Here is a 14,136-nt window from a genome sequence, read left to right as displayed (position 1 = left end):
AGAAGTCTCGAAGCTAAAACCAAACTAAAATTGACAGCGCCTTACACAAATGACAATAAGACCGCCATTACCAGATGTCAATGAGCGTCATACATTAGCGCCGCGTCTGGGGGACTTCTTTCACGAAAAAGACTTTAACTTCTATTGCTAAAGCGTCAGCTTTAGTGTTTTTAACCAACTTCTCTGTGTTCTGTTGTTATAACAAAGAACATGCTGTGAATTGGGTATCAAAAGGAGTTTGAATAAAACTAACACATAAATATAACATAATATTTATTTCAGATCTCACTTGGGATATAAAAAAAAAATAAAAATTGTCATAATTTAATTTTATAAATAACTTGCAAAAAAATGCATTGTCAACGCAGCATAGTGCTTACAATTAATATTACAGATACATATTATATTTATATTTTCAATATATTATATTACCATAAATATTTCGATTTTTTTTTTCATGAAATACACTTTTACAATTCTGCATACATATCTAAGCACCTAGCTTTAATCGCACAGTAACTAAAGATAGACTATTCTCGACTATTTCATTGAAAGTTCGAAATCGAGTACATAGATAATAGAGCATTATTAAAAAAAAAATCAACATAAAAGGCTACGACAAATAAGCTGTGTCATTGATGTACTATAATACTAATAATAACAACTGAAGACCACAGAATAAAGATAATCCAGAATGAGTCTTTACAAGCAGCGTGATGCAAGCCGGTAAAAGTCATAAAAAAAAACAAACATCACGCGTGTCCTTGACATCCGTATATACAATTATTTTCATAATTTGTATTTCAAAATTTAACACTAACAACAATTACGCAAATTAATATAATAACCAATAAAAAATACTTCATCTTATTTCTTTAGTTTTGTGAACAGTTTTTAAAATATTTAAAAACACAAGACGCCATTTTCTTAAATTTTTAAATAATATCTTTTTCTTAATCTTTCTTAAATAATATTGAAAATTACTGATGACGCTTCGTGTCGTACTGACTCAAGAATTAATTCTTTTTTAATTTTGTTTTTGGAGCAGCAACGACAACGCCGAGTTACGAGCGCTTTATCTGGCTATTATTGTTTAATCTGTGCTGAAGACTAATAAAGTATTCGTAGGCTTTTAGGCACAATTAGGTAAAAACAATGAAGTAGGCACATAATGAAAATTTATTCAGTAATTATAGCTCCATAATCTCTATATACTCGTTCGATAAAACTGGAATGGAAAATCGGTGGATACAAAAATACTGCTATCTTATTTTACGTAATATATTATTTTATATTTACTCTGTTCTACGGACGATTCAAGGCATTTTCGTTTATATTGAGAGATATTCAATATTTTTTTTTATTAGTAACAATCACTACATCAAATGAGAATGAAAATTTTCAATTAATCGACACAAAAATGACAACAATTTAATTATTAATTTAAACACCATAATAATACCCGTAATCGTATATAAAAACCAGAATCATGACATGACATGACGAAATATATTCAATAGAATTATGTTGTGACTAAAAAATGTATACGAAATATTTAGAAATCGGAATTATAATTCTACATGAAAATAATTGGCAATAACAAGTCCTATTGACAGTTGAGGGTAATTCAATAAAAAAAAGTAAATACAGCTTTATATTTGTTCAATAAAAATTTTTGTTCAATAGATATTTTTAATATTTCAATCTTAAGTTGTGACGTCACTACATACATTAAGGAATAGGCACTTTTTAGAAACTTTTGACTTTGTTGTAAATAATAAATGCTTTGTGTGGTTATTTGTAGTATATAATCACAAACAACCTTAATAAAAAAAAAGTTGAAAAAGTAAGTAGAATCAGTAAAATATTCAATTTTATTTTTAATAAACTGGCTTTACGGCTCTGAGTTCTAGTCCTTTTGAGCCTAAAAAAAGAGTTAATTAGAAATATTGAATTACCCTCAACATGTATGGTACAATCAAATGTAGACTTAAAGCTTTTGTATTAAGACGTATATTACTTTACAGTCTTATCTTACGAGTAAACTGTGCGATTCAGCCATTCATCGAGGGAGAACGTGGCGAAATCCCCTCCCGAAGACCGACCCTTGAAGGTATCTGAAAAATAAATACAAAAATTAAAAAAAAAAATCAAATCTGTCGCGTAAATGCACGGTTAGTAAGCCATACAGTGCGATATAGCTATTTGCATGGTACACGCGATTTACAAAAGTGTAAAAAAAAATTTTTTAAAAGGTTTAGGACACCTGCAAATAGCTGATAAAAATAAAGTTGTGAAATTTATTGTCTGCGAAACGACATGCTTTTTATAATATGAAACTAAACATTCAAATGGTTTATTTATATTCTGTAATATTTTTTTTTAAATCATAATTGTTTTTGAAGTCGCCGCAAACAATATTTTATTGAGGCTTGTAGGTACAACAAATTAATTAAAAAACAGAGAAATGTTTGAATCTTAACTATTTTTGTTTCTATAATGAAAGGCAACTCTGAGAGAAATTGTTTAAAAAAGTAATAATAAAGTGATTTAACACCGCATTATGAAATTAAAAAAAGAATATTAATATAGACATGTTTAAAAAAAATAAACTCGAAAATTAAATAAACAAAAATCTTTGTATTCAGTAGATGAGTTATACGAGTATATTTATAGTTAGTTAACATAATAAACAGTAATTTATATTATTTGACACTAATATAAACAAATGTTTTTTTTTTATTTTAATTTTATTTATAACTAAACTTTTAATTATGTCACTGATATTATGTTCATGAATAATAATTAATCATTGTCATAATTTTTATATGTTTTACACAAACAAAATAATTTTCTATTATTATTATTACAATTACATTTTCTCTCAGTTGTTGCAGTTTTAAGTTATCGTATAGATATATATAATATATCGTATAGATAGATAGATAGGATGTTAAAAGTGTCTCTTCAAGCCTCTATGGTGTATACTCGTGGTGTACGACTGTGTATGTATATACTTATGTCCGGGCGTCCGTGCGTCCGCTCACGGGTTCTGCAGTTCTCGTTCGAGATTCTCGAGCGGTTCGTTGTTTGCTGTTTCATTATAATATTAAAATAATAAATACAATCGAAATCATTACATCGAAACTATGATCTTCATTTTGAAATTTTATATAATTTACAATTTTTACACTAGTTGTTTACATGATTAACATAAGTTTTCCATTCACTAATAACATAATTGATATATCTTAAGCAGAACAGCGTGTAATCCTTGCTAGAATAATCATACATCTCTTGTTCATCTATCAACCTGAGGTATATTCACTGGCGGTTGTGAAAATAATAGCTTAACTAGGGTATGCACTATAAGTAAAAATTGGAATTCGTTGTCTAACTACGTATTCTGTGATTTAACATAGATTCAGCCCTTAGGGTAGGCAGTGCTTTTTGGCATCTATGAAGTACACGTCACTGGGTACATTCAGGGGAAGAGTTGTCTGTAAATTCACCAGTAACCATAAGCTTCTCACCGCATTACGGCGGTGCTAAGTGCCTGTCATTCGAGGTGTGTTGTCGGTCCAATCTCCATATCTATACTAATATTATAGAAGTAAACTTTGCGAATTTGTAGGAGATGATCTCTGGATCTACTAAACCGATTTTAAATTTTCTTTTACCAATAGAAAGCCACGTTATTTGAGAGTTTCATGGGAGTTTCATGTTTTTTTTCTCGGGAACGAGATCTACGCTGGTGTAATAAAATATTATAAAGTGGTAAAGTTTTTGGCATTGTAGGGGTAATCTCTGAAAATACTGAACCAATTTTGAAAATTTTTATACTACTAGAAAGCCCCGTTACTTGTGAGTGTTATAATCTATATTGTATCTCCGTATTCTTACGGGAACAACTAAGCGGTTGAAGCTGCAAGGCGTCGTTTAGTCTTTTCATAAGGAGGAGACCTAGTGTACCGTTAAAATGGCTGGTTAATTATGATTCGACGGCTGAAATGAGCATGGCATTACTTCCAATCGAGGTCTGTTAACTGGATTTATGATTTTTTACAGATTTTACACAAATTACACTAAGATCAAACTCACCGATCATGGTTTTCAATCGCACGGCGCACATTATGAAGTCGTCAAACTGTATGTAGCCGTCATGTGACCCGTATCTGCGGTACAAAACAACCAATATTAATCTATACTTATAATAAATCTGTAGAGGTCAATTCTGTACATGAAATATATTTCCAAAATAACTATCAGGGGGTGATTAGTGATCAATATTGATGCCAAAAATGCAATCAGTAAAATTTTTGTCTCTCTGTCTGTCTGTATGTTCGTTATAGAAATAAAAAAAACTACTCGACGGATTTTAACAAAACTTGGTACAATTCTTCTTCATACTCCTTGGCAGGTTATAGTATACTTTTCATCACGCTACGTCATTAGGAGCAGAGCAGTAAAGGGAAATGTTGGGAAAACGTTACTCCATTTTTACAGCGATACTACTAAGGGCGGACGAAGTCGCGGGCGTCCTTTAGTTATATAAGATCACGACCAAATTTTTCGACCACGGCGGCCAATCTCATTGAGATTAACCATATACGCAGGAGCACAAATGTGTGCGCAAGCACAGGTACATTCTCTTTTCCCTAACTCCCATAGACCGATGGGACGGCAGACCGACACGACCAAAAGGGATTTTTTTTTAATCTTTACAAGCTAGTTCTTGATTACAATCTCACCTGATTGTAAGTGATGATGTAATCTAAGATAGAAGCGAGCTAACCTAGTCGAAACTGAAAGGGGTGTGGATGTAAATATTTCTTTCGGATTCTCCTTCTTCTCCTTTTTGAAGTCGGTTGGAAATAGGTTGATTCAATCAGATGTAGATGTAGAGAGAAAACAGGGTGACAGGAGGGGGATTAAATATTTCGACAAAGTAATTGACGAAACTTATGAAACGAAATTTTTAGGATTAAATATTGACAAACATTTTTCATGGAAAACGCATACTGAATATGTGTGTTCTAGGTTAAATCAGCTTTCTTACATGTTATTTATGCTTTCCAAGAAAGTTGATAATAAAACCTTACTTGTGGCGTATCATGCCCAAGTTGCTTCGATTCTGAGGTATGGGATAGTTTTCTGGGGTGGGGGCTAGCTACATTACAAATGTCTTTGTTGCACAAAAAAGATGCATAAGAGCAATATGTGGATTGCAGAAAAGAGAAAGTTGTAGTCCATATTTTAAAAAATTAAAGATATTTACTGTGACATCCCTATATATATTTGAAATCGCATTATTTCTGAGAACGAACGACAGATTATTTCAAAGGCATAATCGTGAGCGTTGCAGAGATAGATTTCGGTTTCCTCCCCACCACACTGCTTTCCTAAATAAGAGCGTCTGCATGATGATTATTAGAATATATAATAAGTTACCAAAGCGTATAAGACAGGAGAACAATTTAATTAGTTTTAAAAATAATCTGCGTAGGTTTCTCCTGGACAATGCGTTTTATGACATAAATGAATTTTTAACTTTGACATTTTAATATAAATTTATTCTTTTGACAATATGATGTAAATTGATTTTTGATTTATTTATTTTTCAATTGTATTTTCTTTTTTTTCAAATTAATTAATATTGTTCTTCTATTCATTATTAAAAGTAATTTCTGGAATGACATTATATTTACTGTAAATGTAACTAATATAATATTTTGCATGCCAATCGGGCGTGATACAGAACAGATTATATTTATTTGTTAAGTCCTTGTAAACTGTATCAGCAAATAAAGGATAGTATTTGTATTGTATTGTATTGTATTTTAGCCGGTAAGAGTCCGGCACTACTTAACTCAGCTAAGTGTCCATGAGGACTTCCCCTTCTGTATACGAAAAAAAAAATCAGATGTAGAAATACATGCCTGTGAGCTAGTACGTTCAACACGTGAGCGTTGACCGTGTACCCGGCGGAGTGCAGAGCGTCGCGCAAGTGTTGCGGCGGGATGGCGCCGCGCCCTTCGGTATCGTACAAGCGGAACACAGCCTGCGGAACATTCATCATCATTAACAACCCATATACGGCTGTTGAACACGAGTCTCCTCTCAGAATGCTGGCTTAGGCTAATAGCCCACGACGCTGGCCCAATGCGGATTGGCAGACTTCACAGTTCACACACGTAGAGAGTTAAGAAAATTCTGAGGTATGCAGGTTTCCTCACGATATTTATCCTTACTAATGCAACTTGTAAAATTAAGGAATTTCTATATTTCCATACTAACTTTCAACCCTTATTTCACCCCTTTTTGATTTTATTTTCACGATAAAAAGTATCCTATAACCTTCTGCGTATTATGGTATTAAAGATTATACAAAATATCTTCAATGAACAGAATTTGACCTGTTACAGTTTAGATACTCACTCTCCAGTTACGTAAATCGATCCAAAGTGATTTGAACTCCTCAAAGCCGAGGCCGCCCGAGTTGTCCTTATCCAACATGGCGATCATACTCCTGCATACGTCCTTTGAGAATCCTTCGCCTCTGAGTTCTGTAACACGAGTGAGTGTGTTACAAAATGCTTAAAAAGTTGCTTTACCTGTAAAATTTGGGCAACGTATAGCTTAAATAAATTGTGATAAACATTAAATAAACTTCGGTTTGAATTGTAATTTACATAATTTACAATACTGTCAATTGTATTATGCATTTTACACAAACAATGATGATGCTATAAAATGTTTTTTTTTAATTATCTGTTCAGAGGAGGATGAAACCTACACCCCTTTCGGTTTCTACACGACCTCGTACCGGAACGTTAAATCACTTGGCGATACGCTTTTGTCTGTAGGCACGCTGTTGTAACTAGCCATGGCCAAAGCCTCCCATCAGCCAGACCTGGACCAATCTTCAATTAATTTTTATCCGTGATTAAATAAATCAAATTTAAATAAGCTAACGTTTCCCAAAACATAAATAAGAATAGAATTTTATCGAAATGGAGGTGAATTATGGTAATGACTAAAATAACTATGATATCTAGTAATTTATGTAATGTTTAAAATGCCCATTTTTGAGAAAAAAACTTGCCAATCAAAGACATGCTGACATGAAGCTTTTTTATGTAAATATTACCAATAATTGTATTGATTACATTTACATTTAGTGTGGTGGTTAGTTGCGGCATAAAGCAAAGTAAATAAACATAATAATCATTGATCAGAAACTAAAATTATTTATTAAAAACCTTAGTTTCTAATCATTGAATAAAATCATGAAATAAAATGTAAATAATGCTTTAAACGAAAATCAATTCGCTTGGACATAGACAAACATAGAGCATTATTGTACAAATAAAATAAAAATAATAAACTGTAGCAGTTTCATTAAAAATAATACACAAACAGTAGACAAATCTGAAAACAAAATATTATAATAATGTAATAATGTACAAATATACAACAAAAATAGACATTTTAAAGCAACATCCTCCATTTCTATAAAAGATCGCAATTTATAACACGTGCATGCATCGTCGCCATCTTTCCTGTAACATGTATAAATATGTAATACATTAAAAAATCTTCAAACAAATTGTTCAATCAAAATATTATGAAATTATGGTGTAAAGTATTTTAACTTTTGGTATATTTTATCTCAGTAGCAAGCGAGCGAAGTCATGTATCTAAATAATTTAATTATCAAGTAATTGCAATTTAAAATGAAATATATAATAAGGTCACTGATTAAAGTGGACACATAAAAAATTTTCTTAATCATTCAAACTTTAAATCTGCGTATAATTGTTTAAGTTTAGATTACACCATTTTTTGTGTAATTACAAATTCATCTAATTATTATCAATTGATCCGTATTATGCTGTTGTCTGTCAGTGTATTTATCCTTTTGATTTTTGCACTAATTTTTGTACCCAAAACTATAATTATGTATTTTACACATATTTATGAAATTTACACAAAAAAAAGTAAAATAATTTTACGTGCATTACACAATACTTATCGTTCGTATACACACAATACCTTGCGACTGCGGTTGGTTCAGATGAACTTGCTCCTGCTGTTGTTGAGATTGCATTTGCTGCAAGTCGACGCCGATCTCCTTGCAGATGGGTGCGCAAAGTGCGCAGAGCAACTGCTCGAGGCAGCTTTGCTCTTGCGGGGGGGTCGTTTGCCCCCCACCTCCCCCTCCATCGTACGCCCCTCCGCCGCGACGCATGGCCATTTCTGCACCCCAATAATTATTGTGTCATACGCCTATCCGTAATATATTTATTTCATTATTTGATGATTTCCTAAAAGTACATGGTTGTCAACCCTAACGGTAATTATTTAATAAATCTACCCCATCTCTTACTAAACCACAATTAAATCACAAGTTTGGTGCTTGAATCTCATCTAGTTTTTATACCTAGTCGCTTAATAGTCTAAGAGCTCGTGAACACCTTCCTTTCTAGAAAAAGGCCTTCGTCATTTTACCATAAGTAAGTACGATAACCAATTATGGAGTTTGGACCGTGGTGACTTTGGGAGGTAGCGGGTTTTAAGGATCCGGACCCTCAACCGTCTAAGTATAAAGTGTATTTTTTTTTTATTATTTCCTAGGCATAATATTATGAGAATATTCCCAGTCGCCAGTCACTTAGCTTCGCAGCAACCCTTCGAAAAACACTATTTCATTTGAAACTTCAAGGGTCTCTAGCGAAGGGTTGCCATGAAGTGTCTAGACGAATGGGGATATCATTTCTATATATATATAAAACTTATACTTTATTTTTTAATAGTTGAGGGTCTGGATGCTTGAAACCTGCTATCTCCCAAAGCCTCCAAAGTTTATAGTAGGAGCATGAGCTATCAAACTTTCAGCTTTTATAAATTATCAAGGTCTGTCTGTCGCTCGCTCTCCGTCTATAATGTTTATTATATAAATGACAATTACAAATGTAATTATTCTTAATATTACACTTTGAAAAGTAACTCCCAGTCTATAACATTAATTGTTTTATTATATAACTTCAGTTTAGTTTTAAGCTTTTTTTTTTATTTATTTTTTTGATACATTGATTGCGATATATTTTTGCTATGAATGACTGTCTACAAATAAAAAAAATGCAAATTATTTTTAATATGCTAATATAGTTTTGAATTAATAAATAAGGATAACTATTTTATTTACATAGTTACATATATATAGACTATTGACAGCAGATATAGCAAATAAAATATACTAAAATATTCACAGTTAGTGTAAACTAAATAAAAAATAATAATGCTAAAAACATAATTCACAATAACTATTTTAGATTTATTACTTTTACTTACATATAGAATTATCTTCGGAGGGATTCCAACAAAACAAATTAAAAAAAAGCAGCATTAAAAATGGCACATAAGCGTTATCACATTGAAAGCTCAAAATGGGCATTTTTGTAAATTACACAAATATGTAAATAAATATTTGTAATATCCAATTAAATGTACAGTCAAGAAAAAAAGATTAACACAATGTTTTATATTTAAAATAAATAATCAATTTATTTTGCTATTATCTATATCAATGTTTATAACATGTTAGTTTTTTTTTTTTGAACTGTATAAATTAAAGCTATAAATTATCAGTTAATAAAATATTTAATAATCTTATGAAGCAAAACGACTAAACTTATTTTATTAAATAAAAATTCACATTCTTATTGGTGAATTTTCTTTGAAAATAACGATTTAGTTTTTTAACCGACTTCCAAAAAGGAGGAGGTTCTACGTTCGGCTGTATGTATGTTTTTTTTTTTATGTATGTCCAGCGATTATTCCGTCATTTGTGGACCGATTTTGAAAATTCTTTTTTTGTTTTGAAGGGTTTGATTCCAGGGTGGTCCCATTTTTTTCATGTCAGGATCTGATGATGGCATCCTGGAGAAATCGAGAGGAACTTTCGAAAATCGTAGAGACGGCTAGTGCGTTTGTTAGTGTTTCCATAAGGTATTTTAAACCACTACAATTTTATGAAGGTCTGGAGTTGGTCTGATGATGGAGCTGATACACAGAGTATGGAACTCGTCAACGATTTACAGCAGGTACCTTTTGTTTGGGCTTGATTTCTTTGTTTTGATGAGAACTTTCCACCTAGATGGTTTGTGACTGTATTAAGGGTCTGATGATGAAGACAAAGGACAGTGAAGAGAACACCTCGACGGTTCACAGTAGCTACCTTGTGTTTGGACTTGATAAATTTGTATTGATGAGAACTTTCCACCTAGATGGGTTGTGACTGTATTAGGGGTCTGGTGATGAAGACGAAGGATAGTTAAGGGAACTCCTCGACGGTTCACAGTAGCTACCTTGTGTTTTGACTTGATAATTTTGTATTGATGAGAACTTTCCACCTGGATAGGTTGTGACTGTATTAGAGGTCTCGTGATAAAGATGAAGGAGAGTTAAGGGAACTCCTCGACGGTTCACAGTAGCTACCTTGTGTTTGGACTTGATAAATTTTATACTGATGAGAACTTTCCACCCATATGGATTGTGACTGCATAGGGGCTCTGGTGATGAAGACGGAGGACAGTCACCTTTCACGTTTTTCTGAATATTCATATTACGTGTGGATGAAGGGGGAGTGAAATTTTGTATATGAGTTAAGGTAGTATTTTTAAAATTGGGATAGAAGGACTTAGATACTTATCATAAGAAAATAACGTTTCAACTAATTGCTCATTAATTTTTGTTCACATTCAGTTAGGTGTGCTAACACTAAAAATTAAAAAATAAAAATTTTAATAAAAAAATTCAACCGACTTCCAACTCAAAAATTAACCTAAACTAAAAAGCAAAAAATAACATCTTACCTATGTGCTACCTTCTGATCAGTTTGAAGGCGGTGCCAATCCAGTGTCGTGTTTTAATTAAAGCCGTTTCTGAATGAACCACAGAAATTGTGTAATTTAAACGGCTTGAATTAAAACATCACTGGCTTGGCACCGCCTTCAAACTGATCAGAAGGTAGCACATAGGTAAGATGTTATTTTTTGCTTTTTAGTTTAGGTTAATTTTTGAGTTGGAAGTCGGTTGAATTTTTTTTATTAAAATTTTTATTAATAATTAAATTATAATATTTTGGAACATTAAGTTTACGTCAATATTGCCCAACATAAAAAAATCAGTTTTTCACATTCGAACACGTTGAACAATATTATTTTGGAATTATAAATATTGTTAGTGACTTAGGTAAATAACCATTTTTTTTTTATTTATCTTTCATATTTTATATGTCAAATCACTGATAAACCCTCATAGCGGCCTTCACATCTTGTTGCTAGATTATACATTTTTTAATATTGAAGTTAAGCATCTTGCAATTAATGTAAATGACAAGGTTTGTCTGTCTTATAAAGACAGATTTATGTGCTTTGAGTACCTACCACATACTATATACTAAATAAAATATACTGAGTGTCATTTTGTTATTGAGAAAAAAAAGCGTGTGTCAGCTCCGATGAACAAATTGAGTTTATTCTTTCAGATCAACTATCTAAACACACTATGTACGCCTGAAAAGTGAAAGGTGCGCAACCGAGGAGCAGCAGGCGGCGGCGTGCGCTCGCAACAGCGTGAAAGGTGCGCAGTATAGGTTGCGCACAAAAACGTAACGCTGTCATTCGTTTATCGAATTTTACTGCCTATATTTTTTTTTACTAGGGGCTATAAAATATTATAAAGAAGAAATATCAAAAATGAAAAATCGATTCTTAAGGAGTAAACTCCAAAAACATGTAAAGGTAAGTTTTTAAGCGCGTAAGCGCTAGTGACATATCTATAGTATAAAGATTTTGCTTTTTTGGCCATTTAACATAAATATAAGTGTGTGTCATATGTGTGTTTGTGTGTAATGTGTGTGTGTGTGTGTGTGTGTATTTACCCTCTCTCATGGCGTAGTCGAGGATCTCCTTCAGTTCCTGCCAGTCAACCTCGCCGTCGGAACCAGCCAGTCGGGTGAAGAAGTCTCGCACTGGATCCGCTGGTTCGGGGTTCGGTGCTATGTCTTTTACCTGAATAATAATATTTATTTATGTAATTAATTTCGTTATTTCTGTTTCAGATAAAAACGAGTGTACTTTAGACTAAAGTAAACTTTATTAAAAAAAAAAAAAAATACATGAAAGAGAAACTTGAAAAATTTTAGCTGTTAGTAGCGCCATCTGTCGGGTCTGACTGGCTTTACTTCACAAGCAGGAGCTTTTAATGGAAACAAAGCATTATTTTAATAGCAATTTGCTCTTAAAATAATGCCTTAATAATATTAAAATAAATTGTATACGTATACGTAATAAGGAGAAAGATATTGCTTTCAAAAAGAAAATTAAGGGACTTTCTAGTCGAAAAGTGCTATTACACGGTAAATGACTACTTGAATGATAAATAAAACAAACAATAAAATCGGTCTCCCTATCACACGCTCGACAAAAGGCTACGCCCAAACTGGGTATCCATAACTTGCATTATGTAATAAAATGTAACTTGTATAATTATTATTATATTGTATAATGTAATGTGTGGTATTGCTTGATTATTATTAAATAAATAATATTAGTATATATGATAAGTTACCCTGTCGTCCACGTCGCCCATGCCGACCTCCTCGTCGTTCTCGGCCATGTTGTTGCTCTTCTCCGAGAACACGCGCAGCAGGAACTCGCCTTCCTCGTCGCGATCGAACGTGGACGGCACTATCACGTACTGGCCGGGCTCGAATTTGAACCTATAGATATATGAAAATGAAATATCTTTATTCATTAATTAACAAGTAGCAAGGGCCCCTGTACTAGATGGATGTGTGTGCGTGTGTGTGTTACGAGTGTATGTTTTATATGAAATAATTATTATTTTATTATTTTTTATTTATTTATTATTCAACAAACAACACATTGAAATTAAGCCTAACCATAGTGCAACAATTGCGTCCATATCTTAAGAAAAGTTATCTTCAAGTAAAGGTATCAGTTACAACCTGTTATATAATATACATTTAATAATATTATACGTAATTAACTAGCGGACGCTCACGACTTTCGTTATAAATTTCATCATCACCATTATCAGCCGATGGACGTCCATTGCTGGACATAGGCCTCCAATCAAAACGGTTTCGAACCGCCAGCATCCAGCGGCTCCCTGTAACCTGCTTGATGTCCCTGGTCCACCTAGTGAGGGTCGACCAACACTGCGTTTTCCGCTTTCGCCATTCCAGGGTCACTGCACAGTTATAAATTTGTTTTTCACAAATCCCATGAGAACCGTGGACTTTTCTGGCTACATCATTCAGTTCCGACAGAATATACTAGTAGTCTGAAACATACACGTTGAGGTAAGACCCTGAAGTTGAGGTAAACGAGGTAGGGTGACCTTTTACGGCGTTTCGTTCTGTTGTTAAAACGGAGAAGCATCAACAAGTATTGAACCTCTAACAAACTTACCGAGCGCTGACTTCTCTCAAGTTGATGAACGCCTGCGAGCGGCCCACAGACGCGTTGTACTTGAAGAAGTTGATGTCGAGCGGCTTGGGCACGTGGCCGTAGTCCGGCAGGCGGTACACGGCGAAGCCTATCGTGAGGCACTCCAGCCCCTGGTGGCGCTGCGAGCGACGGTTCTTCTGCATCAGCGCTACGATTATCTGGAATTTGGTAAGTAAAGTGTTTTATCCGGCTCGAAGGACCAATATGCGTATTCAGAAAATGTTTAATAAAATCGTTATTAGTGAATGGATTTCCATTTCTGCTAACCTAAGACGCGTCAACTACAAATCTAGTGACGAGACTGTCAACCAATATCGGCGAAATGGAGAATATTCTCTTTCGTTGCAACAGGAAGAAAGTGAGATATTTCGATCCCGAATGTCGTTGACACATGGTAGAAGTTTTGAACAAAACGCTTCTGAGCCATCTGTTTTCAATGAATCCCTATGACTACCTTGATATTGTCGGTTTTCTTAGTAAGGGGTCCACAATAAGAAATAGAATAGAATAAGAAAAGATCAATATTAGGTAGCCCGACCCAGGATACGAACTTTACAAGCCGAAGCTGCAATACCACCGGACTATTCATATAGTC

At 33.3% G+C, this 14,136-nt stretch overlaps 1 protein-coding gene across 5 annotated transcripts in view; it reads right to left on the bottom strand.

Moving 5' to 3' along the window:
• Positions 1-256: 256 nt before the first annotated feature.
• The window catches only part of LOC112051191 (calpain-B), a 49,724-nt gene continuing 35,844 nt past the window's right edge, over positions 257-14,136 (bottom strand). For 2 of the 5 annotated variants that reach the window (XM_052886769.1, XM_052886771.1), the window contains exons 12-19: positions 13,503-13,699; positions 12,637-12,787; positions 11,948-12,077; positions 8,056-8,259; positions 6,439-6,566; positions 5,940-6,061; positions 4,102-4,175; positions 257-2,117 (exon numbers count right to left, since the gene is read on the bottom strand). In XM_052886769.1, the coding sequence (XP_052742729.1) occupies positions 2,035-2,117; positions 4,102-4,175; positions 5,940-6,061; positions 6,439-6,566; positions 8,056-8,259; positions 11,948-12,077; positions 12,637-12,787; positions 13,503-13,699 (1,089 nt within the window). In that variant the 3' untranslated portion in view covers positions 257-2,034. Of the gene's footprint in view, positions 2,118-3,017; positions 3,094-4,101; positions 4,176-5,939; positions 6,062-6,438; positions 6,567-8,055; positions 8,260-11,947; positions 12,078-12,636; positions 12,788-13,502; positions 13,700-14,136 lie in introns of all 5 variants that reach the window. The other 3 variants (XM_052886772.1, XM_052886773.1, XM_052886770.1) reach the window with 2 other exon arrangements.

This window comes from Bicyclus anynana, chromosome 18 (genome assembly GCF_947172395.1).
Source record: "Bicyclus anynana chromosome 18, ilBicAnyn1.1, whole genome shotgun sequence".
Classification (NCBI taxonomy): Eukaryota; Metazoa; Arthropoda; class Insecta; order Lepidoptera; family Nymphalidae; genus Bicyclus; species Bicyclus anynana.
This window is presented reverse-complemented; position numbering and strand designations above follow the sequence as displayed.